Raw genomic sequence first — 27,940 nt, 5'->3', positions numbered from 1 at the left:
ATATCCTTTCCTTCCTGTGTGGTGGGAACTTTCCCTGTTATTTGCTGCTCTGTGGTTTACTCTTTGGCTCACAGGCACCTCCCCAACCCCAACCCTCCCACTGAAATGTTACAGAGCATAAATCCTTTTAGATATTTACTTTTCCTCTCAAAAAATTGTGGCTTTTACAAACAAACAGAGAAACAAAAAATAATGTTTATTTGATCATTTCACTATGGAATTAGAGAGAGAAACTAGCAGAAATACTGGTTTCTCAAATGTGTTCAGCCATAGTTTTAGTGGGTGGGGGAATATCAACAGACAGCATTAAAGAGAAATTACCCTAAACAAAAATACCCTGGAGAATTAGGAATTAAGATTACAAATGAGAAAATTACACAGGCTTACCCTGTAACAAATTTTATCTCTGTTGTATCTAAGAATGTAAAATCCACTTCTCTTTTGGCCTTCTCAAGACAATACAATATTCTTCAAATTCTTAAATTTATTGATTGAGTTTCCTTCCCTGTGTAAACATAATCTTCTAAATGGGTATTTATAATTTTACCTTTTAGAAACAATCAGCTATTACAGTTGTGCTTCCAATACTCTAATCATCACGGTGGGAAACATTTTATATTGTGATAATTTGAACCAATATCTCTTTTAGAGGCTTCCTGGTGTCCACTGGCTTCTTTAAGAAATAGACCCTAGGGTTTATAGCTAAAGTTATAATCAGTAAACCTATGATTTCCATTCCCCTGTAGACATCCTGATTTCAGTTTAAACTTAGGGCTGCTTCTTGAAGAGAATCTTAATTTGCTGACGGGTTTCTTGTAACCTGGTCAAAACAAGTTGAACATTGTAATTCATGAGTGACTGTCCCATCCACTTCTTTCATCCTCACCTCCCATACTCCTCATACCCATGCTGATACTGTATTAGTATGAAAATCATTACCACTACTGTCCTCATTTGGAACAGTTGCCAGGGAAAGCATTTACATTATTTATAGGAGATAACCAATATTTTTTCCATCAATATTTATTCAACAAGTGCAGGGAGATTTACAACTGCCTAGCACATGAAGTTGGAGAGGGCAATGGCACCCCACTCCAGTACTCTTGCCTGGAAAATCCCATGGACGGAGGAGCCTGGTAGGCTGCAGACCATGGGGTCGCGAAGAGTCAGACACGACTGAGTGACTTCACTTTCACTTTTCCCTTTCATGCATTGGAGAAGGAAATGGCAACCCACTCAGTATTCTTGCCTGGAGAATCCCAGGGACGGGGGAGCCTGGTGGGCCGCCGTCTTTGGGGTCACACAGAGTCGGACACGACTGAAGCAATTTAGCAGCAGCAGCAGCAGCAGCACATGAAGTATGGTGCTAGAGTACACACCTCTCTCTGATCACAGAGGTGACCAAGCTACAGAAAATACTTTGATTTTAAAATAAGTGTGTACCTATGGCCCTTACTGTTGCTTTGAGTATACAGTAAGACTCAGCAACATATGAGCATTGTGAAAAACATCAATATCATACATATCATAAAGAACACCATATCATAAATTTACCATAAAATGGATGTACTATAATAACATTATATTCTTATATAATAATATATTAGAATACTTATTAGAATACTTCTGAGCCTCCCGTCCCTGGTCAACATGCTTATTTAGTGATTCTGTTTTTCCTCTAGTCTGCATGTGTTTTTTCTAATCTATCCATATTTTGTATCTAATTTTTTGTGACCTATGGGTTGCATGTACAACACAGTTGCCAGAGCCTAGAGATGCTTTCTGCAGATCAACCAGGGACCAAGACAAAGCCTCAGGTGAGAAATTCATTGTGAGAGTCCTTAAGTTGTGTGTGAATGAACACACTCGCGAATCCACTAAAAGTTTTTCCTCAGTGATACTTTCCTTAGAAGATGATTTGATTTATCACATTTATAAGAAATGAATTCTGAATGGGATTATAAATTGCAATTAATGACACATAATTAATAGCCTTGACCTACTTAACCAATGCTATGGAAATGCCCAAGTTTTTTGTGGATTAACGACATTTATATTCTATTTATGGATTTTTCCCACTTCAGTACTCTACTGCCAGCCCATCTCCCAACCCTTCTTTCCTTCTGAAACAGCGTTTTCTCAAGAGCCTAGCCTGCTCTGTTTTGCTCTTCAAAGGTATTCCTACTTTAATACTGGCTCGTTATGGACCTGAAAAAACATTAGTAGTAAATATTCTAATAGGACCATTAACTTTTGTTTATTATTTAATTTAGTAGTAAATTAGATGATCTGAAATCTGCATGTATGACAGCATGAATTGTGTCAGTAATTCCTTAAAAGTGTCCATGTAATAGATATGGTCTAAAGGCTTTACTCTAAATTCTGTATTCTTTTGTTTATAATTCTTTACAGTGTTCTAATTTCATTATATAATTATACAGCCACTGAGCACAAAGATATGAAATTTATATAATTATTATATTCTGGTTTTTTAATCTTCCATTTGATCATACTGGCTGATTAATACAAGAATACTAGCTATACACTTATAAAAGTTAGCTTACCAGCAGTCACAAAAGCTAGGAGGCTGGATTCTGGTGGCCTTTCAGTGCCTGTGAACTGTTGAACTAATGTTTGTTTATTCATCACTATAAAAAAATACCTTGAGTAAGCAGTCTAGTGTATACTTTTGAACTATACATTGATTGGTGAATGTCAGAGATCTATTGTAGTTCTTCAGGTAGTATGTATAGCTCTCAATATGATTTCAATGACAAGCCATTGAAAAATATGTATGCTTTAAAATTTTTTCTAGTTTCTATGAGAGTATCTTTATTTTGAGGGTAATGATTATTAAAGTTGACCACACTGTAGGATTGAGTGGGTGTAGGAGCCAGATTATTTGGTCTTTGTGAACAGTATTGTTCAGAGCAAGGGCCTTGAAGAGACCATTTGGGTTTGAAATTGTCTCCTTAGTTTCAGACCACTTGAGTTCAGTTTCCTCATCTCTAAGACAAACACTCCATTTCTTTGTGTGGCCAGAATCATCGTGTGGTGTAGTTAGTTCCTCAGACATTGTCATCTAATGAATCCTGGGGCAGGGAGCCTGTTCCTCTATCTCAGCAGGTTGTCCTGAGAATTAAATGAGTGAAGTGCTTAAAATATTGTCTGATTAAGTACTCTATAAGTGTTTTCTATTGTTATCCTTTGGGTAAAACTGGTTTTATTAATGACTTGGGCACCTGAAATAGTGTATTCTGGTTCTAATTTTAATGATAGGTAATGATTTTTTCCCATAACTACTACTGGTTACTGGCACTTGTTCTAATAAAAAAAGTTTCCAACAGACTAAACTGGGGTCTTTAATCCTAGAAAAATACTGTATTGCATTGCTGCACTAGGCTATATTGAAGCCTGAGGTGAAAGGAACAATAAATAATTCTGATCCTATGGTTCTTTAAAAGCTTAGCAATTTGTTTATCATAGACATTTTTGCATTTTAAAAAATATTGCATTGGGATATTATTTGTCTTGATCACCAAATTTTTAGCATCCTTCCCTCCCACCCCCACCTGCCTTATATTTTGCACCCAAGATGAATGTCTCATTCGTCTCACCCATTTCAGCCTAGTTCTGGCCCTGCTGTTCTGGCTTCATCTGATGTAATGAAAACATGTGGTTGGCACATCATTATTTTATTGCTGCCTCAGGGTGGAGGCTATCGTAGCCAAATCTAAATTTAAAGCCTGGAAACTGGCCCTTAGAATGCCATTCCTACTGATACTAAATTTCATTTTTTTTTTTTTTTCCACTTTCAAGGTAACTTAGAAAAATCTCAGTTTATGGAATCCTAAAATTTCAAAGCACGTTTTGTACTCATTTGAAAACATGGTCAGGCAATTTGCTCTTAAGAGTGAAATGAGCACAAAATAAGTATGACATCAAATCAGAGTGCCATAGGGCAACAGGTCAGCCATGTGAACAATAATTATCCTAAACTCAAGGGAGAAAGAGAGTGGGATGGAACCCAGGGGGATTTTTTTTTTTTTTTTTCTCTCTCTTAATAGTATTAAGAGAAACACAATTAGTCAGATGAGCCTCTTTGTGGAAGAAAAGGCATAAGGTGTGTCATTACTTATTGATGATGAGATTGATGATGCTGGCTAAGTACACAGGAACTCATCCAGTGTCCCGTGGGATAATGGGGAGCATGGACTAAAACCACATACAAATTTGGAAGCAAATAAATGTTAAGTTGTACTCCTGCTTAGTCATCTGTTAATATTAGCTGTGTAGTTTGGACTAGATACTTAAATTCTCTGAGCCTTCATATGCCTATATTACTAGACTGTCATGAGAAATAAGAGTTTTATGTAAGTAGCTAAAAATGCACAGAGTATGTAGCAGAAGCTTTTATGAGTTATTCCTGATGTTATTATAATTCACATTAATATTATGTCAAGCAACATACTAGCTAATCAAGGTATAAGGAGGGAGCTCAGTGAATAGGCCCAAAGAAGAGAATGTGCTCAGTTACTGAGTTGTGTCTTTACGACCCCATGGGCCATAGCCCACCAGACTCCTCTGTCCATGGAATTTTCCAAGCAAGAATACTGGAGCAAGTTGCCATTTCCTACTCCAGGGGATCTTCCTGAGCCAAGGATAGAACCCACATCTCTTGTGTCTCCTGCATTGACAGGTTGAATCTTTACCATCATGCCACCTGGGAAGCCAAAGAGCAGAATACATGTCCATATAAGCCACCTGAGAGCTGGCCAACCTAGGGTAAGATGTGGCCAGCCCTGTTAATTTCTAAATAAAGTGAGAAAATGGTAAGAAAGGTAAGGAAGCCAAACAGGTAAGAAGCCAGGCTTCTAGTTGCTGAAGAATGCAGGGAACCTTCAGCAAACCAGGAGAGAAAGAGAGAGCCTGGCTGACTCAAAATTTTTCTCCCAGAGAGGGAAAGGGATTGGGAGCTGGGCTGGTGAGTGCCACAGATTGAGGGAGAGCTGTCATCAGAGCTGTGTGGGTGGCAGGCCTTTATTACACACAAGCCTCAGCACATGCTTAGAGTAATGATTTGTAGGCTGGTGCTGTTCATCTTAAGTTGCTGAAAGATACTTACATTCTCTTTTGTTTTCTCAAACTAGTGTTTATTTAAAAAAAAACAAAACTTCCCTCCTCATTCTGTATCATAGTTACATATTCATTTTGAAGTATAGTTGAGTAAAAACAAAATGTATCTTTTAGTGGATTGGGGACTTTCCAGAGTCCAGGTGACATTTCAGGGCATCTTCCTGCTCCAGTCCTTAGAGAAAACATATCTGGTAGGCAGTGGTATACAATGTCTAGGAACCTGGCTGAATCATTTAAAAAATTCAACCATATGGATATTTGTTCTAGGATGCACAGTTTTAAAAAAAATCAATTACTGATTAGTCCTTCATCAAAATGAGTAAACTGAGTATATCTTTCAAGTATATTCTCCAGGGCTTGGTGTCTCAGATGGTAAAGAATTTGCTTGCAGTGTAGGAGACCCAGGTCTGATCCCTGGAACAGGAAGATCCCCTGGAGTAGGAAATACCCACTTCAGTATTCTTGCCTAGAAAACTGCATGGACATAGGAGCCTGGCAGGCTACAGTCCATGTGGTCTTAAAGAGTTGGACACGACTGAGCGACCAATACATCTTACAATAACGTAAACATAGGTTTAGATGGATCCTCTTTTAGGAGGGAACATGTGAGAAATTACATGACTTCATCTTTTTTTTTTCTTAGCAAATAATGAATTTTCCAATCAATCAAGAAATTTAAGCTTATTGTCATCCTCCAAAGTGAGGAGATTCCATTCCCATTTCTCCCCCAGAATTGCGAAGCATTTCCCCTCTTCCATTCATGGGCCACTTGAGACACTTGGATCCAGGATTTGTTTAATTCTCCATACCAAAGTCAGTTTTCCTTGGGTTACATGTGAGTTTGGTCTTTGTATTTTGTATTTTAGTGAATTTTTCTTGGCAAGGGTACTGCTCTGCCTGGGAACTGATTGAGCTTCCGTAGAGCCAATATGTTTCTCAGTTCTCCAATTTAAATGCTGCCAAAAATTTCCTAAAGTGTGCCATGAGAAATTCAGCAGCACAGAAAACCCCATTCATTAAATAAACAGTTAACTAAGCAACCCTTGGCAAAAGCCACAACCCTTCTGACATTTGAAGCACTCGGGACCTTCCAAAGGAAATAATTAAAGAAGGCATTAAGAAGAAATATCCCCATGCTTAGCAGTCATAATTGAAAAAAATCACTGTTCCCAACCTGGGGTCTGTATACTTTTTAGCGTCTTTAAAATTAGAAATGAAGAGTGGTTGCATATGCTTAATATTTCAATACACCCTGAAAAGGCTACATACTTACTCATGCTTGAAAGTGAAAGTGAAGTTGCTCAGTCCTGTCCGACTCTTTGCAACCCCATGGGCTGTAGCCTACTAGGCTCCTCCGTCCATGGGATTTTCTAGGCAAGAGAACTGGAGTGGATTGCCATTTCCTTCTCCAGGGGATCTTCCCAACCTAGGGATCGAACCCAGGTCTCCCGCGTTGCCAGCAGATTCTTTATCAGCTGAGCCGCAAGGCTTAGCACAAGCTAAATAAAAAATTTGCATAGGCTATCATTTGATCAATTTAGTGGGATTACAGGGGCTGTCATGTTTTTCATTGACAATTTTTTTAAAAATCAAGCATTTCCTTAATAAATACTATTTAGTAGAGGAAAGTTCTCAAAATGTATATTCATGGGAGATAAGAAATAGGGGTAGAAATTTGGGAAATATTTATTCTTTTCTCTATTTTTTGGCCATACCATATGTATCTTAGTTCTTAGTTCCATGCCCAGTGGTCGAACATGTGCCCCCTGCAGTGGAAATGTGGCGTCTTAACCACTGGACCACCACAAAAGCCCTGGGAAGTATGCATTAAAATGAGATTTGAGAGTGATTAATTACTTCACAGAATGCTTCTTTGCTTTTTAGAGAAGTAGCACTTATTTTTTTTTTTAAATGACAAGCATGCCCCTCTAAAAATTTAAAGTCAAAACTTCTAAGATCTTACACAACACCATACTAGTAACAATAATAGCTACTCTTTATTTCCTCAGTGCCCACAACCAAACACTTAGTACTCTATATGCTTAAAGAATACTCTAAAATGAGTATTAACCTGGAATCTATAGCCATATGAATTTATATCCATATCTATATATCATGCAATGCATTGCCTTCATCAGATATTGTTAAAATTACAGAAGAGATTTGCACAAAATTTCTTAGGAACAAGTCTACTTTGCAAAATCTTTTCATCTCAGGTGCTAAAAACAACAGCTTTGGCTATCTTAGATGTAAGCTTACTCTGTTTTGAGGTTTCTCAGGTAGAGGTATGATTGAGAAGTAAAAGCTGGCAGCCAGGGCCAAAAAGGGGACTCACACAACTTGAGTAATCATAAATTAGATGACTAGCTGTTGAAATTTAGGAGGCTTAGTTGAGTCCCGCAGTTTTTATTGCTGAAGGGAATTTAACTACCATGAAAACAGTCCCATGGAAAGGAAAAAAACAAGGGAAAAAGCATATATTCCTTGTTATGGAGACAAGGATTCAGATTCTCCCTTATCCTCTGCTTACTAGTTCCACACTTACTAGCTGTGTGTCTTTGGACAAGTGGCCTTGCTTCTTGAAGAGAGCCACATTAAAGTGGAGTCAGAGGGCGTTTTGCCTTCCCCTGCACTGACAGTCATTCACCTGGTCGTCCTCCAAACATCCTTGAGGGACTCACAACACACTCTTCATACCAGAACATTATGACTGTTGGAAAAGAATTAGTGTACTTATAACTACATTCACTGTTTCTTTTTTTCTGATTTTCTCTCTGTATTTGTATATCTACCCTCTAGCTAACAAATAATGTAATTTTCTGGCATGAGGCCAGATTCACTGATGTGTTCAACTCAAAATTATTATAATCACTTATGAATAATAACTTTACAAATAAACATAATAACAGGTATGTAATTCTAAGCAAGATGTAATTTCCTTTTACTAGTCAAGTCTCTTTAAGTGAGTTTGAATAAGTAATTTACCACCAGCTTTGACTTGCTACCTTTTAGAAAGCTTCAATAATTCTGTTACATGTATTTATCTTATTGATGCAGAAAACAAGAACCTCTGTATGATACAACATATAATATGAGAATAATTAACGTAAATGACTTTGTAGGAGGGGCATAAATTATATTAGCATATTATAAAGCTATGATAATTAAATGAAGTGGAACTGGATTAAGAAAAAAAAAAGAGATCAATAAAACAAATAAAATGCTAGGAACAGAACCTTGTATATATAAGAATTTAATGTGTGGTAGGTAAGCCTTACAAATCAGCAGAAACAGAATTATTTAACAGTTGTGCTGGTTCATATAAAGACCTACTATTTGGGTATGGGGACTCAGTTTGGATTTCCACTTTAAATGAGAAGACAGATATTTGCAAAACTAAAAATTTATATACACAAATGTATAAAATTAAGTAAAAAATATTTAAAATGAAAATGCATTTATCAAGTATCTCTTGGTGGAGGATTTTCTAAGTTAAAAAGTGATGAATACAATAAAAAAAATGATAGTAGATGGAAATGTTGAAGCTTTGGCATATCCAAGACACTGGCATACAATGTCACTGTGAGACAGTGGGAAAGGACAGATCAGATCAGATCAGATCAGTCACTCAGTCGTGTCCAACTCTTTGCGACCCCATGAATCGCAGCACGCCAGGCCTCCCTGTCCATCACCAACTCCCGGAGTTCACTCAGACTCATGTCCATCGAGTCAGTGATGCCATCCAGCCATCTCATCCTCTGTCGTCCCCTTCTCCTCTTGCCCCCAACCCCTCCCAGCATCAGAGTCTTTTCCAATGAGTCAGCTTTTCTCATGAGGTGGCCAAAGTACTGGAGTTTCAGCTTTAGCATCATTCCTTCCAAAGAAATCCCAGGGCTGATCTCCTTTAGAATGGACTGGTTGGATCTCCTTGCAGTCCAAGGGACTCTCAAGAGTCTTCTCCAACACCACAGTTCAAAAGCATCAATTCTTCGGTGCTCAGCCTTCTTCACAGTCCAACTCTCACATCCATACATGACCACAGGAAAAACCATAGCCTTGACTAGACGGACCTTTGTTGGCAAAGTAATGTCTCTGCTTTTTAATATGCTGTCTAGGTTGGTCATAACTTTCCTTCCAAGGAGTAAGTGTCTTTTAATTTCATGGCTGCAGTCACCATCTGTAGTGATTTTGGAGCCCAGAAAAATAAAGTCTGACACTGTTTGCACTGTTTCCCCATCTATTTCCCATGAAGTGATGGGACCAGATGCCATGATCTTCATTTTCTGAATGTTGAGCTTTAAGCCAACTTTTTCACTCTCCGCTTTCACCTTCATCAAGAGTCTTTTTAGTTCCTCTTCACTTTCTGCCATAAGGGTGGTGTCATCTGCATATCTGAGGTTATTGATATTTCTCCCGGCAATCTTGATTCCAGCTTGTGCTTCTTCCAGCCCAGCATTTCTCATGATGTACTCTGCATATAAGTTAAATAAACAGGGTGACAATATATAGCCTTGATGTACTCCTTTTCCTATTTGGAACCAGTCTGTTCTTCCATGTCCAGTTCTAACTGTTGCTTCCTGACCTGCATACAAATTTCTCAAGAAGCAGATCAGGTGGTCTGGTATTCCCATCTCTTTCAGAATTTTCCACATAAATGGTATTCATGAATGCAGTGAACATATACTAAATGGTACATTATATACTAATGGCCACCCCCCTCAGAAAACTGTAAAATCAAATGATGGAGGGAGAGTCACTGAGTTCAAGAGGGTAGAGATGCAAAAGAACGTGAGTTGGTTAATCTATACATAACATTTGGTGCCAGGATTTTATTATTATCATTTTGAAGCTACCATTTTTGATTGATGGGAAGATAGTTTCCCTTGGCAGGGGGCGGAGGGTGGGGAATGTGGCTAACTTCTCCTCATTGAGACTGGCAGATGATTAAAAAAGTCTTTTGGATAAAGCAGACATGCATTGCCCTTATTAGCAGCATCTGCTGGCTTGGAATAGAAGCTTTAAACCCTAATTTACGGTGTGTTACATTCTGCAAGATCATGAAAGACTGAGGTTGAAAATATCTTCATCACTTAGTTGCAAAATAACAGTAAACATTGCAAGTTTATTGTTTCTAGTTAACTTTTTCAGTGTCTTTCTAACTTCGATTAGTAGGGGAAATAACTGCAAGATGTTTTCCCCTCAGGACTTTTATTTTTATATTTGAGCAGCAGCTTATTGTGAAGCTAATGCAGTTTTAAAGTTAGAATTGCCTTTAAATCAGTTACGGTTCCCTTTCTGCCATATTGCTGAGAAGACAGCTGCTCTTCATTTGTAATTGCTCAAGGGCCTCTGATGAGCTTGCGCCTATGGGAGAAATGGTTTGTTGTTCTATTTATTTATTTATTTTTAGCAAAGGTTTTTGAAAGAGCCCTGAACATTGAAGTTCCCAATCCATGCTCATAATCAGAGCTTAATGCCAACTGGAACAATCCCTTGGTTTTTCTGAGCTTCAGTTTGCCTGTGTGAATGCTCGGTTGCTCAGGCACTCAGTTGTGTCTGACTCTTTGTGACCCCATGAACTGTAGACCATGGGGCTCCTCTGTCCTTGGGATTTCCCAGGCAAGAATGTTGGAGTGGGTTGCCATTTCTTCCTCCAGGGAACCTCAGTGTACTCATCTGAAAAAGAGGATCCATCTAGTTTTCACCTTTTTTCTGAGTCAGCATGTCAAATCTCATATTACTGACTATTGTGCTTCATTTTTGATATATATATATATATATTTTTTTTTTCCCCCCAAAGACATTACTGAGTTACTGAATCTTTATTTTGAGAAAAAGAGACATTCCTATTTAATGGAACTCTTTCCACATTTAATGGAGTAATTTTGCCACACACCCATATGCCACTAAAAGCTTCATTAAATAAAGCTGTTAACCCAGGGACATCACAGTCTTTTAGCTCCTCTTTTAACCCCTATGGCTAACTTGTACAGATGGCATCCACTGTTGTCTACCGAATTGAGGTAGTTTACTGATGGTGGAATGACAGAAGGATAAAGCAAGAGGATTTTTCTTTTCCTTCTTTTTATGAATAAGATGTATTTGGTGATGCTTATTTGGAACTAAGCAAAAAAAAAAAAAAAGAAGGTTTCTTTCCTTACATTGCTTAAACAAAATATTTTTTTATCTATATGTCAACTAATTTTTGGTTTCAAATTAAATGTCATATGACTTTTAAAAAATTTCTTCACATTCTGTTTTTTATTCTTTCTAATAAAATTCAGGATTTCTTTTTAAAATTTAATTTAATGTGTTTATTTTTGGCTGTGCTGGGTCTTTGCTGCTGTGTGGCCTTTTCTCTAATTGCAGAGAGCAGGGTCTATGCTTTAGTTGCAGTGGCTTCTCCTGTTACGGGAGCACAGGTTCTCAGGCATGTGGGCTTCAGTACTTGGGGCATGTGGGTTCAGAGGTGGTTCCGAGGTTCTAGAGCACAGGCTCAATAGTTGTGGCACACAGGCTTCGTTGCTCTTCAACATGTGGAATCTTTCTGGATCAGGGATTGAAGCTGTGTCTCTTGCATTGACAGGTAGATCTTCATATGTCTTTATTGAGAAATGATGCTATTGGAATCTATTTTCATGTTCCATAATTATTTTATTATTATTATTATAAAATATTTATTTTGGTGTGAGGAGTTTTGATTTAGTCAAACATTTTATGGGCATATGATCTCTAAATAGGATTAAAAAATGGGGGGAAAAAAACCAGCAATTCCTACCCCCTCAAGCCCCTTTTACCTTTCAAAATGCTTTATGTAACTCTTCTTAAGACTGAGTTTCCTCAACGTGAAGTCCTATTTTTAAAGAGGTATGGAGCTACTCTGTACAGGGCTTGTACATCTCCTACACTTTCCTTGCCATCTGCTACCCTTTCTCTGATCCGCTCCAAATACACGAGTCCCTGCACCTGGCTATGTATCTGCCTCAATGGATGTATTCAGATTTTAGATGAAAACTTCAATGGTGTGACATTCTCAGAAAAGCTAAAATCCTATTAGTCCCTTGATCAGTTAAAAAAATAAAGCAAGTTCTGTGCTAGGGTCTTGGTGTGAGAAAGCCATTAAAGCATAAGAAACTTGATCTCAGGTAGATGATAGGATAATAATGAGTACAATCATTAAAAAAATGTGATCATCACACCCCTTGCCTTTACTTTTTCTTTATAATTATTTCTTCCTGCTGGCAGGAACACTGAGGGGAGCCTGTTTTGTTTTTTGTTTTAATCTTAATTGTAAGACTTTTTTTTTGAGGGGGGGGTGCTTTAACCCCTCCTTTGGAATGTGCTAAACTTATATAAGTGCTAAAATTTGCTTTTGGGCCAAGACATTTTGACCCAAGACCTTGAGTAAGACTATTTGTATATTTTATCCAAGAATTCTCTAATTTCTTAAATTATTAAATATTTGTATTTAATATACAAAATATTTACATTTACTATGGATTATTATATTAAATATTTATCTTAATATAAATTAAAAGTATTTAATACATAAATGTATGTATGTTTATTTTGATGTATATATACATCATATACATCATGGGCTTCCCTTGGGCTTCCTTTGCAGCTCAACTGGTAAAGAATCCGCCTGCAATTCAGGAGACCTGGGTTCAATCCCTGGGTTGGCAAAATTCCCTGAAGAAGGAAATGGCTATCCACTCCAGTATTCTGGCCTAGAGAATTCCATGGACTGTATCATCCATGGGGTCGCAAAGAGTCGGACACTTTTGAGCAACTTTCACTTTCATACATACATAATGTCTACTTATCTATTAGAGATGTACAGTCTATTTTAATATATGTGTATATTTTTTCTGGACATCAGTGATAGCAGATTTAATGTGTATTACATTTAAACACATTTATATTGGGTAATGTATACTCTGTGTGTGTGTATGTATCCACATATAGTTTACACATCACCTAGATATATATGTGTGTGGGGGGGGGCAGATATTCAAGATAAATTAAACTGCTTTATTCTCAGTGGTCCAAGATTTATTGGACTGAGGGTGTGCAAAGGGAAGTGATTAAACTAAACTTACGACCCAGATAATCACAATGGTGTGGTCACTGACCTAGACCCAGACATCCTGGAATGTGAAGTCAAGTGGGCTTGAGAAAGCATCACTAGGAACAAAGCTAGTGGAGGTGATGGGATTCCAGTGGAGTTATTTCAAATCCTGAAAGATGATGCTGTGAAAGTGCTGCACTCAATATGCCAGCAAATTTGGAAAACTCAGCAGTGGCCACAGGACTGGAAAAGGTCAGTTTTCATTCCAATCCCAAAGAAAGGCAATGCCAAAGAATGCTCAAACTACCGCACAATTGCACTCATCTCACACGCTTGTAAAGTAATGCTCAAAATTCTCCAAGCCAGGCTTCAGCAATACATGAACCATGAACTTCCAGATGTTCAAGCTGGTTTTAGAAAAGGCAGAGGAACCAGAGATCAAATTGCCAACATCCACTGGATCATCAAAAAAGCAAAAGAGTTCCAGAAAAACATCTACTGCTTTATTGACTATGCCAAAGCCTTTGACTCTGTGGATCACAACAAACTGTGGAAAATTCTGAAAGAGATGGGAATACTAGACCACCTGACCTCTTGAGAAACCTATATGCAAGTCAGGAAGCAACAGTTAGAACTGGACATGGAACAAGGTGAATTCGCTCAGTCGTGTCTGACTCTTTGTGACCCCACGGACTGTAGCCTACCAGGCTCTTCCATCCATGGGATTTTCCAGGCAAGAGTACTAGAGTGGGTTCTGGTTCCAAATAAGAAAAGGAGTACATCAAGGCTGTATATAGTCACCCTGCTTATTTAACTTATATGCAGAGTACATCATGAGAAACTCTGGGCTGGAAGAAGCACAAGCTGGAATCAAGATTGCCGGGAGAAATATCAATAACCTCAGCTATGCAGATGACACCACCCTTATGGCAGAAAGTGAAGAGGAACTAAAAAGCCTCTTGATGAAAGTGAAAGAAAAAAGTGAAGAAGTTTGCTTAAAGCTCAACATTTAGAAAACTAAGATCATTGCATCTGGTCGCATCACTTCATGGCAAATAGATGGGGAAACAGTATCAGACTTTATTTTTGGGGGCTCCAAAATCACTGCAAATGGTGACTGTAGCCATGAAATTAAAAGATGCTTACTCCTTGGAAGGAAAGTTATGACCAACCTAGATAACATATTCAAAAGCAGAGACATTACTTTGCCAACAAAGGTCCGTCTGGTCAAGGCTATGGTTTTCCCACTGGTCATGTATGGATGTGAGAGTAATACTGTGAAGAAAGCTGAGTGCTGAAGAATTGATGCTTTTGAACTGTGGTGTTGGAGAAGACTCTTGAGAGTCCCATGGACTGCAAGGAGATCCAACCAGTCCATTCTGAAGGAGATCAGCCCTGGGTGTTCATTGGAAGGACTGATGCTAAAGCTGAAACTCCAATACTTTGGCCACCTCATGTGAAGAGTTGACTCATTGGAAAAGACCCTGATGCTGGGAGGGATTGGGGGCAGGAGAAGAAGGGGATGACAGAGGATGAGATGGCTGGATGGCATCACCGACTCTATGGACATGAGTCTGAGTGAACTCCAGGAGTTGGTGATGGACAGGGAGGCCTGGCGTGCTGCGATTCTTGGGGTCACAAAGAGTCAGACACAACTGTGTGATTGCACTGAACTGAACTGAACTGAAGGGAGGAGTGTTCTGGAACCAATCCCTTGCAGGTATCAAAGGAGGACTGTGTGTCTATATATGTATATATATATTTGTATATATTATATCCTAAAAGACATAACTGTTTAAAACCCACAGTATAGTCATAGAAATAGAAAAATAAGGCCCTCTGCTTATACTGGGTTGGAAGAGACATTTTATAGTCACATGGAAAAATCCCTCTACTTAATTATGATATTTGATTCATTTAAAGTTATTTTAATCAGGACAAATGAAAGGAAAAGTACAATTTTGTTTTGTTTTTTTTAGACTAATCCATGTAATTTATATCAAGGTCATCCCTTTGCATGGCAGCAAGTGGCTGTTTGTGTATCTCTTACTTTGCAACTACCAAAACTAAGTGAAATTTCCTGCTGAGACAAAAACAAAGTTTGAAATTAATGTCTTTAGATATTCGAACACAGAGTATTAGACATGGTCATGATGAAAAACATTCAGTGAGCTCTGTACCTCTAAACATTTATTGATAAAATTGTATAATGTTCCCTATCTCCTAGGATACTTCTGAGGAGTAAACATAATATGTCCATACATCTCATAACATGACCTGCAGAAAGTAAACCCTCCATAAATCTGAATTGATTCTTCTTGAAGTGGAGATGGGGGTGCTGGTGGTTGTGGTGATAGTTTGATGCCTAAAACTCCTTTTTATGAGTAAAAGTGAAACTCCCAGGATCATCAGTTTCCTGTGTAAACTTCCTGGCCGAGAAACCTCATCTCTAAAGAAAGCCTTTGGTGTACTTTACAATAGGGCTATCAGAATAAAAAAGAAAGCCCTAATCTGCTTTGGTCTCTTTGATTCGGCTGGTTACAACTCTATTAATTACTTTAATGCACTGACCAGTCATCTACCACGTGTCTTGTTAACTATTACCCTTGTTATTACACTTATATTGTACAACTCCATTAATTCAATGTAAGAATGATAATACTGTTATTCATAATGATAACCACATAAATAAGAGCAGCTGCTATTTATTTTAGTACTTACTCTGTGCCAGGCCCTGTTCTTATCACATTAATTGAGCTATTATTCATTTTTTACAATAACCCTAATGTGGCAGATATTATTATACCATTTTACAGATACTATTGAGTCTCTTAAAGGTTGAAGGGCTCTCATAAAGTTACAGGATTACAAGAGGGTGGGCTGGAATTCTCTCTGAAATCTGACTTGAGAATCAGATTCTTAAACTGCACTTGTGATTAAAGAGAAAAAACAAAACTTAGATTACAAGGAGTCATTCCTGTTCTTTCAAAAAGGGCCCCATCAGAGTCTAGATCTCTGCCTAGAACTTCAACTCCGACTATAGTGCTCATTTCACAACCCCTACTACTCTGATAGTTAACATATGAAAATCCTTGATCAATGCCTGTTAATTAATTTGAGCACCATTAAGATTTTTAAACTAAAACATATTGATAACAACAACAGCAAAAGTCATAATTTGAGTGGCAAACATATTTTAATGATCTGCTTATTTCATGCACATATCCTCATGTGGAAAGAGATTTATGTATCAGCCAATATCTTCAACATCATCTGTACAAACATTAGATAGAATTCTTGAGGCATGTCTGTGTACCCAAAGATGTGGTGAACATTCTCTTTACTAATGGATTAAAGTTTGACCAACCTAGACAGCATATTAAAAAGCAGAGACATTACTTTGCCAACAAAGGTCCATCTAGTCAAAGCTGTGGTTTTCTAGTAGTCATGTATGGATGTGAGAGTTGGATTATAAAGAAAGCTGAGCACCAAAGAATTGATGCTTTGGAACTGTTCTGTTGGAGAAGACTCTTGAGAGTCCCTTGAACTTCAAGGAGATCCAACCAGTCCATCCTAAAGGGAATCAGTCCTGAATAACTTTGGAAGGATTGATGCTGAAGCTGAAACTCCAGTACTTTGGCTACCTGATGCAAAGAACTGACTCATTGGAAAAGACTCTGATGGTGAGAAAGATTAAAGGCAGGAGGAGTAGAGGACGAAAGAGGATGAGATGGTTGAATGGCGTCACCGACATGATGGATATGAGTTTGAGTAGGCTCTAGGAGTTGGTGATGGACAGGGAGGTCTGGCGTGCTGCTGTCCATGGGGTTGCAAAGAGTCGGACACGACTGAGCAACTGAGCTGACTGACTAGAGTTTGATACAGCTCAGAATAGGGAACAATATCTTGGCATCAAAATCACAACCAGGAAATCCAAACAAAGAGAAGGAGCAATGGGGGATCTTTTACCTCTGCCCCGAATTGCAGAGACTGAGGGGAAAAAGCTCAAGGATTTATGGATTTAACATTCCTTTCCTTTTTGGGGGTCTGATTTATCAATTAAGAAACTGAGACAGAGAGAGGTTAGGCAGCCTGACTTAAGTAAAAGCTTTGTGTTTAAACTGAGTCTATCCAGACTACCAAATTTTTGTCTTTTAGCCCATTTATTTTTCCTGCCTTTTTAAGATTATTATCAAGATAAAATAAAATACTCAATGACTGTCCACCTCAAATTTAAAGCCTAAACATATAAAAACACAAGTGTATTACTCTTATTCTTGCTTATTTGTGAGTGACATTTTAAGAATTCTAACACTGAAAAGAAAAAGATCATCTCATAGCAATGTATGGAAATCATATGTCAGCTAAAGCAAACTATAAAAAAAGCCCAGCAAATAAATAAATATGTCTCTATTTCTTTGGGGCTTATGTTATCGTTTCATGAAGCAGGGAAGTGAAATTCAACATTTTGAATTACTCTTCAGAAAAACTTAAAATCAGTATCCCCCCAAAATATTGATTCTGTAAGAAGATCCAAATAAATGTGTAAAAACATCAACAACTTTTAAGATGATAAAGTGTATGAAGATTTGTTGAAACTATTAAATGATTGCAACTTTAAACATAAATAAGAAAAACATATATGAATAACAATTTGTAGATTAGAGACCATACTATCTCAGAAGGAAGCAAAAGAAAAAAAAAAAAAAAAGATTTGGAGTGCTTACTGGCCACTCATCATAACTGAACTATGTTCAGTGCATTTTAAGAGTAAGTCTAGCCTTAGAAAAGTATAGTGCTTATGAAATCTGGGTCAGATGAAGCAGTTGGATAGGTCTGAGAGCCATCAGCCTGCCTATCCAATATCACTCTTCTGTCTTCTAGAGTTGCCTTTCAAAATATACGAAATGAGAAGAAAAAAAAAATCGTGCTCAAGATAGTTCTTCTAGAAAAATTATTTCACTACTGGAGAATTTTAACTCAGGTGTTTTACTGTGAAAGTAGTTTCTACCCCATAAAATTAGTTTGAAGGTGATAGGTCAGCTTGCCATTTGTAACTGAACGTGTATGTAAGTTTTCACATTTTTCTAGGGAAATTGGCTAAAAATTATAGCTAGGTTATGATATGGGTCCATAATACCACATTCTGTTATTTTTTAACTGTACTTGTAAATATTGTTATTAATAATATGTGAAGTAGGTTTTAAAAAATGAAGAAAGAATATTATTCAACTCTCAGCAAGTGTTTATTGAATATCTGCTCCATGCCAAGCACTGATCTTGTTGCAGGGTTTTTGCCTGCATAGAGCAGACATTTTGGTGGAGATTTATTTTCCCATTTTGGGTGGTAGGGCATAGTGCATGGCTTAGCCTAAGTATTATGATCTAGGGAATCCTAATGTTTCTTCTCCATCTCCCTGAATCTTCCTGAATCACCAGGGCACCCCATTCACTCATGAGATTTTAAATCTCTCACTGAAATTCTCACTTAAAATTGCCCTAACCCCACATATTTTCAGCTTTCTGGTAGCTGATGTGTGGGAATCATGAGACAATGTACCTTATACACACTTGCTCCTGTCAAAAACATCCAATTCCATTGCTATAGTTCTATTTTATGGTGATATGTTAGCATGGATCAGCATTATCATCTGCATCATTTGGGTCAGAAAATACTCATTCCTGATTAATGTCAGAAGAATCTCCACATATTAAGATATAAATCATCAGGAAAAATGAACAAAAATTAGGCTTAGGTAGCTTTAAAATCATGGTGAGAGGTGATGAAACTTAGAAAATCTGCCATGAATAGCATTTTATCCAATTCTGAAGATTTCCTTGTGGCTCAGCTGTTAAAGAATCTGCCTGCAGTGTGGAAGACCTAGGTTCAATCCCTGGGTTGGAAAGATCCCTGAAAAAGGAAAGGCTGCCCACTCCAGTATGCTGGCCTGGATAATTCCATGGACTGTATAGTCCGTAGGGTCATGAAGAGTCAGACACAACTGAGCTACGTTCACTTTCACTTTTAAAGATTCTCAGAGAAATCAACCGTATATATCATCTTTCCCGAGGGTTAATAAATAGTTCTTTCTCTTTTCAAGGAAGTATATTAAGAATTAATATAATTCTTTTTCATTATAGTTTAGTGCATTTCTCTTTTGCTGTTAATGTGCTGTGCTTAGTCATTCAGTCGTGTCCAACTCTTTGCCCCCATGGACTATAGCCCACCAGGCTCCTCTGTCCATGGGCATTCTCCAGACAAGAATACTGGAGTGGGTTGCCATGCCCTCCTCTAGAGGATCTTCCCAACCCAGGGATTGAACCCAGGTCTCCTGCATTGCAGGTGGATTTGTTGTCAATAGATGTTTGTTAAACCTTTATACATATATATTCAAAGAATAAGGGATATAATATTCTTTATAATAATCCTTCTTCAAGATAGAAATAAACTGAAACACCAGGAGTAGCATTGAAATATGTGATATATTTAGTTGGCATAATTCATCTAAAATATACCAATTATATGACTGTGCTTAATTTCTGAACATTTTCTCATAATAAATTAGAACTCATATCTTTATGTCTACTGGATGACAATAAAGAGATGATATTTATTATCGTACAGTTTGATGTGGTTGATATTACTGAGATCTTACAATGTGCTTGGCATTGGATTGATTCCCTTTCAGGTAGATTTTATCACATGCATTTTCTTCTTTAATTATTTTAACCATCTTGAAAAATGTTGGGGCTTCCAAGGTGGTGCTAGCAGTAAAGAACCTTCCTGCCAATGCAGGAGACATAAGAGACACGGGTTTGATCCCTGGGTCGGAAAGAACCCACACCAGTATTCTTGCCTGGAGAATCCTATGTCCAGAGGAGCCTGGTGGGCCTGGAAGGTTACAGTCCATGGGGTCACAAAGAGTCAAACACGACTGAGTGACTAAGCATGCTCGTAAAGTATTATCTCTCTATAAACAAGTCTTGGAGATGATACTCAGGGAGTCTGAAACCAGAACTTGCACTTTTACTCACTCTGAAAAGTGAACGTTCATTAACAAATCCTATCAGGAAATTTATCAGCCGCATTATTGGCTCAATTACCATGGGTTTAGAAGAAATAACAGCTGTCTTGACCTGGTTAACTTTATAGCACTAATCAAACACAGGCTTATTTATTCTGTTATACAAGTTTATTTTTATACATGGATAGATGAATTTAGAAACTGACAGTGTTGGCTGCCGTGAAATTTCAAGTGTCTTTGTAAAAATAATTAGATAGTTATCTGGACATAGATAAATAATTTATCCTTAAGTCAGTATGACTTACATCTTTTGGAAATGTAATTATCCATGGTATGGATTTTGTAGAGAAAGGATGTGAATCTCTCTTTATCCTTATGTCGAAATAGCTACAAATTTATTATGGTGATGTGATAGCAGCTGCATGGTGTTGTGAGCCATTCCGGTGAATTTGTCCAAAGTGCTGTTTGGAGTCCCAAAACAAATAATGAGAACTACCCCAGCACTTTGGTGAAGTGCCTTTGGAAATGAGGGTATAAGGCAAACTTTGTTCCATATCAGTATACATTAAGAGCATTGGTTATATAGACCTAATGGATTTAGGGAGAACACCAAGTTCCAGAGTTAACTAACATTATTCAAATAGTTATTAATGCAGGGCAGGGTAAGAGAGAACTTCTGAATCTTAGTCATATTTTATAATTTTTCTGAGAAAATTTAAGATGTTTTCTATCTCAATTGTGATTTTACAAAGTTAATATATACCATGGATATATATACCATGGAAGTGAGCCTATATTTTAGGGGACTGGCATTTGAAAGTATTTAATTTCAAATATTCCAGAGATGGTAAAACTGAAAAACCTCAGCATATTTAATAAACAAAGCATAATAGCCAAATAACAAAAGCAAATGCTTTAAGTGCAAGTCTACACACACCTGAAATAATGAAATTTCTATACAGATTTATTCAAGTTATTTGAGTTAGCTACGGAGACTTTGTGTGAGTGTGTACACACATTATTTGAGTGAAATTAGGCTAGAATAGTTCAACAAATTGATACCTGGATTTTATTTGGCTGAAAAAAACTGTCTTGTACATCAAAAGCAATAAACATTGTATGTCTTTTCATGGTCTACTTGGAAGTTACATGAACTGATAATAAGTTTGAAATATTAAAATATGGGCACAATTTCTCACTATTATCCTCTCCCTACAGGTTGTGTATAAAAATAATGATGTAAGGCTGGAATTATCTCGACTTGCCAAGCAAGGTGACCCAAAGATGAAGATCCATGGAGTGGTGGCATTTAAATGTGAGAATGTTGCAACTTTGGACCCAATCACCTTTGAAACCCCAGAATCCTTCATCTCTTTGCCTAAATGGAATGCAAAGAAAACAGGCTCCATATCCTTTGATTTCCGTACAACGGAGCCAAATGGCCTCATCTTATTTAGTCATGGCAAGCCACGACACCAAAAAGATGCCAAGCACCCACAGATGATAAAGGTAGACTTCTTTGCTATTGAGATGCTGGATGGCCACCTCTACCTCCTCCTAGACATGGGGTCAGGTACAATCAAAATCAAAGCCCTGCAGAAGAAGGTGAATGATGGAGAATGGTATCATGTGGACTTCCAGAGAGATGGACGGTCAGGTAATTTATCATTTTTTATGTTGTTATCTGTTAGAACACCATTCATAAGGAATTAAAATCAACTCATATTAAAGAGTTCTTGCATTTCTGTCTTTAGGGGAAAGGAAATTGTTATTTCTGTTTCACATCATATAAGAATCAGAAGGAGCTAATTAATCGTCATAGTTGGGCATCAAACCCCAAATGCTCAAATGACTTCAAGAACAGCTTCTTAAATGAACATTAAATGGATAATCAAGTGCCAAATCTTGCAAAAAATTTTATCCTGAGTTTGCAAATGACAAAACTCAAGGTTCTTATGTTCCCAATTATCTCTTATATCATTGGATGTCTGAGAGTGCCTGAAGTGGTAAATATAAAATCTGGGAAAAAAAATCAATGATTCATATATCAAATCCTTAGTTTAATACAATATAGTTTTTATCCAAGATGGGCCTACAGTATCAAAAACACTTTAATCCATACAGGAGGATTTCAAGGATGCTGGCAAAACTCTGCTGCCTTCCAAATAGGTTCCCTTTCTGATAAAAGAGGTTTCAAATTCCACCAACAAGGATTTATTTCTCTGACTTCCTTTTGCGGCACTTATTTATTTATTTTTTCCTGAAGTCCTTGTGAGGTGGGGGGAAGGAGGGCATGTGGTAGGGAGGCCTGAAGAAATACCATTTACTTACTCTGAAATGCAGAAGTAGATTAGGGGGCTTAGGGAGTTGAGCAGTGTTAGGTTTGTGGGGACAAGGACCATACAGGCAAAGGAAATAGCATTTGGAAACCCAGAGGTGGTGGGGGAGTGGGGAGAGAAACAATTTGTTTTAGGTTTGCAATGGTATGTTATGTCTTTCGCTTTCTTCACCCTTCGCTTTCATGCTGATTGGAACTCTCACTTACAAATCAAGTTATCTTCTAAGTGAAAATGGTTGAATTTAGACTTAGCCACTCTCCTCTTCCTCCCCCAACTCTCTTATTTGGTTTTATACTATACCAGCCTCTCTGGATTCTCCACTAAATACCAGTATAAGCTTGGCCTCAGCATTTTTTTTTTAATTAAGGCCTGGATTTCTTTCTTTGCAAAGCATCTTGGGAAGGAGTCACTTGATTCCAGTACCAGGGACAGGGAATTAACAGTGATGGAGACTAGGATTCTACATGTTTGCAAAGTTTCTTGAGGACATGATTTGGTCAGCCGCATTTGGAAACCACAGATCAGATGACATTCAGATGACACCTAGAGTGCTTCTTTCAGATCCAAGAATCTGTGATTACCATCCCAGTTAGAAGGGCCTTGCTGAAGTGCTGGGGTGAGCTCCCCTTCTCACTCCCTCCTTTCATAGACTACCATGTCACTTGTCTGTTTCTGGCTTCTCTGCAGCAGAGCAGTTTGCTATTTTACAATTATTCATGCCTTCCTTTTCTGTTTATCTATCTAGAAGATCATATTTACCTTTTTGGAAATATCTTTTTTGTCCACTAAAATAAAAAGATGAAAGGTATGAAAATTGAGAGGGAGGCAGGGGTGAGGGTGAAGTGTTGAAGGAGGGTCAGGACCCATTGCTCTGATCCCCAAGAATTTTACAGACAGTTTCTGATTCATTCTTCTCTGTAAACTTGGTCTCTATGTTCTTTAATTCCTCTGAAGAAATTCAAAAGGAAAAGAAGCTACTGTTCTGTGTAGTCTGTGAGGTGTTGTCATTTTCTCCAGTATCTTAGATGATTGAGAGTAAACAGTAAAAAAAAAAAAAATTTGATCTGTTGTACTATACTGTGCATTACAAATTGGATTCCTCTTTGTTTTTCCGATTTAAGCTGAGAAGAGTTCATTGATATGAATACAGAAATATTGCAATAGGTGGCTACTTGTTGGCTTCCCCCAGCCTATTTCTATCAAAGTTAACAATTCATTTACTTCTGAAGAAGCTTCAGAAAGAAGACTTAAAAGAGGATGGGAACATGACTAATCTTATGTTTGACATACTAACTTATGGATGTTATCACTTGACTTAAAATATATCTAGAACTAATTTTGAAACTGACTTTCAAGAATATATATAATTTTAGTCAGATATTATAACAATTTAAAACATAACTGATCAGATCAGTAGGTATCTTTTGAAAGTTCAGAAGGGCAAAAAAAAAAAAAAATACTACACTTCAGATCGGTTGTATTTCTTTCACCTAAAATTTTTTCTAGGTATTTTCTAACTGTATGAAAACGTATGTAGTTAATGTCAAATTTTTATTAAGTGCAAAATAATATGAAATGGAAGATAAAACCATTCATTATTCATTTGATAATAATGATTTATACCTGGATATTTCTCTCCAGCCTTAAGTGGTGATGCAATCTAATTAGTCTCCCAAGTTCCCTGGATGACCTATTACAATAAGAATCAGATTAATACCTTAATCCTCAAGCCAAGGAAAATCTACTTTTTTTTCTATTTAAGTTCTTTAATTCATCCAGATTACCAAAATTTTATTAACTGCTCTGTTTATACCCTCATTGGAAAAGGTCAGAGCAGAAAATACCAACTTTAATTTACAAAGTTCAGTGCTGAATGAGAAAAAGAGAGATGCCTTAAGAGAATATATTATTTGCAGTAAGAAAGAAGATAAACAAATGGTGGATTTCTGTTAGAATCCAGTGGAAATATTTAGTATGCTTGATGTTGGTGTTTTGATGCTAAAGTACTTTGATAATGATTTCAGGTTAGTGAAATGAAACAAACAATATAAAAGCCAATGTTCATTCACTAAACCAAATTCTGCCTTTACTAAATTGAAGGAAAAAAAAAAAAGAGCTCACATTATGTTGGCCTAGCTCAAGGGAGTTTAATGTAGTTTTAATAACTGCAGCTGTTAATATTTTATATATAGTATTTTAATTAAGTTCTATATTTGCACATTGGATTGGTTTGGTATAAAGCAGCTTTTAAAAGATTGAATGACTAGCTGTACTGGCTTTTATTTTACTTAAAGGATATTTCTGAGTTACACTTGGTGAAATACTAAAATTTATAGCTCAGTTTAAAACTAGGAAGTGGCTTCCCTGGTGGCTCAGATGGTAAACAATCTGCCTGCAGTGTAAGAGACCTGGATTTGATCCCTGGGCTGGGAAGATCCCCTGGAGAAGGGAAGGTGACCCACTCCGGTATTCTCACCTGGAGAATTCTATGGACAGAGGAGGCTGGTGGGCTACAGTCCATGAGGTCATAAGAGTCAGACATGGCTGAGCAACTAACACTTTCACTTTTGAAACTAAGAAACATAGTATTTCAAGAAATAATTTGTTTCACCCATATTTCACATCAGCTATATTCAGAGGCTATATGAAAATTACTCTTAATATAATATGGGAAATGATACTGATATGACAGGGCAATGTTGGCTGATTTCTGACACATGGACAATGACGGTCATAGCTATTGATTTGTCTGGGAACCTCTTTGGCTGAATATTTTAAAAGCATTTAATGAACCGTATTATCTCTGTTATTAAAATAGAGGAATCCTGGGCCTAGGAATTATTCTTTCTCCTATTGACCATACTAAAATTAGTTGGCCAGCAGTCATGGTCATTAACTTGATGCTAATAATTCTTGGCTATCTTGTTCAGAGATTAAACCTATATTGGTAGATAGATTGAATTTTTGATATTCCCCAGTTTATAAGGGAAATCCATGTATAACAAGGACTATCTTATTTATATCCACAGGTCCTGGTGCTTCTATATGCAGTAACAGGTGCTCCATACACATTTGGTATAAGAAAAAGATAAAGAATTAAAACATGTAAATGACTCAGTGCCAACCCACCCCAATATTCTAAAAATAGTAACATCATTACACTTGAAAAGTAATAGCACTCTTTTAGTTGTAAATGCAACTTCTTAAAGGAATTATGTTACTTCCTAAAAGCAGTTTACACAGTATAACAGGGTAACAGGTCTTCTTTTATGAAATGATGCCATCCTCCAAGCCAGGATGTCTGGGAAAAAATGCAGTGGGGGAGTTAAACACTTGTTAGTTGATTGTGACAACCTTTTATGAGAACAGAACTGCTATTCCTGCTTGTTCATGAGCTCCCTGTATCATGCTCATGTGAACATGTAGGCAGAAGGAGCATTCATCCTGAGGGAAGGTGTTCACTTCTTTCTGAGGGCTAGAATATGCAGCCACAGTAATCACACTACTGACGAGGAAGACAGTCACTCAGGATGTCCATTTTTCTGGTTATTTGTCCTTCTGTCCTTCATTCACTAAGAGGTGGGTACATGAGCCCTTTGTCTAATGAGAAATACCACCTTCATCTGAATACTTTTCCAGAATTTTTCAGCACAATTAATTGTATTAGGTTATATGTCCTTCTTCCACTCCATAACTTGGGGAAAGAAAAACTTTTTCACTTCCAAACTTTGACTAACACTGATTTGCCACAGCTGTTCTCTCCGTACTTCTGTGGTTGCCTGCTTAGTCCATGACTGGTCACGCTGGGGACCAGCGGACTACGCGGACTAAGCCACAGGTGGCGTTTTCAGATCCTGCGCTAAATGGCAAAGGAGGAACCATACAAAATGCCGGCATGACTTGTGGGTCAGAGTGGATGATTTGAATGTCACAAAAGTGGATATGCTCAATATATAACATAATTACTTGACAGAGCAAGACTCCTAAGTTGCTGAGTTAATAAATATGATTGATGGGACTCATTACTCTGCAAAGTTTAAAGGATGAACAACTCAGTATTTTCTTACTAACGCTTCTTACCTTTTCTAGGGTTTCCCTTTGCCTCGCTTTTGCTCCCAAACTCAGTACAAAATCGCCTCCCAGGTATTTAACTAAAGGATGAATTGAGCTAAAATTAAGAAGAAGTTAATGACTGTTTTCTTGGGGCAGATATATCGTTTAAATTTTGAGTCAAGAGTATCCTCTCAAGTACTTTTTATAGTAAACTGCCAGTAATTTTTTTCTTATTTTTGCAAGCCATCATTGCACATTGAAATCAAAGAGAAAACTCATTATTCTCGTCAAATTCTGCTTGTGTACAGCAGGGTATAGCAGATTGTATCAGCAGTTATTCATGGGTAAGCCTACATTTAACAGTTAAGAAGCCATTGAGAGTTGAATCGAAGTCACAGACTTCCAGTTTAAGAACTAGAAATTACAGAGGGAAAAGCACAAGGCTCTCTCCAGAGCACATAATTAGAGGTTTATAGTAATCACTGTTTGATGTGAACAGCAGTTTCTAGCTATCTATTACCAGCACTGATTTCTGTGTATACCATTCATGAATCACCCCTCTTACACATTTCTACTTGAACAACCATTAGAGGATTTCTCTGTTTAGGTCTTCATTTGAATTTGCCCTCTGACTATAAACATTCCTCCCATGCCTCTATCTAGTAGCCTGTTGCATACATTTGAAATAACATTAAGTGAATGTATAATGCTTTATTTTGTACCCATGTCCATTAAACACCACTACCCATCCATGGGAAGACTAAAATACCTTATCAATAATTTATCAATTATTTGACAATCCTAATGACTAGATGGAGTCAATGTTGCATATGAAAATGTTTTGAATGGGGAGAGGAGGAGTCAATGTTGCATATGAAAATGTTTTGAATGGAGAGAGGAGGAAAGGCAAAGATGACTTTCTTCTCTAAAATACATTCAGAATAAATAAATGAATATAAGGATCAATTTAATTAAATGTAAAATACAGACATGTCATGAATTAAGCAAGTGCATATACAAACACACATAGCAGTTTTCAGTTTAAAATATTTTCATTTTTGCATATCTTCCTCTATTTTTTGTTAACAGGTACATATATTTTATACAGTTGCAATTAAAGTACAGACTTACTTTTTCAGGCTATTTGTTTAATATAATATCATGAAGTCTTTTTTAACTGAAAAATATCTAAAGTAACAACACTTATTCTGTGGGAATTATGGAAACAGCATCTAAGAATCAGAGCAGAGTGTGCAGAGGCACCTTCACCAAGCTTCCTGGGCTGTAGGACTCAAATGTATCAATGTTTATAGTGT

The 27,940-nt window shown here is 37.2% G+C and overlaps 1 protein-coding gene across 18 annotated transcripts in view; it reads left to right on the top strand.

Moving 5' to 3' along the window:
• NRXN1 (neurexin 1) overlaps positions 1-27,940 on the top strand; it is a 1,252,733-nt gene that overhangs the window by 529,620 nt on the left and 695,173 nt on the right. For all 18 annotated transcript variants that reach the window (XM_059891018.1, XM_059891016.1, XM_059891017.1 and 15 more), the window contains 1 exon segment: positions 21,451-21,889. In XM_059891018.1, coding sequence (XP_059747001.1) covers positions 21,451-21,889 — 439 coding nt within the window.

Source organism: Bos taurus, chromosome 11 (assembly GCF_002263795.3).
Source record: "Bos taurus isolate L1 Dominette 01449 registration number 42190680 breed Hereford chromosome 11, ARS-UCD2.0, whole genome shotgun sequence".
NCBI lineage: Eukaryota > Metazoa > Chordata > Mammalia > Artiodactyla > Bovidae > Bos > Bos taurus.
Note: the sequence above shows the minus strand (reverse complement) of the source record. Positions and strands in the feature narration are given on the sequence as shown.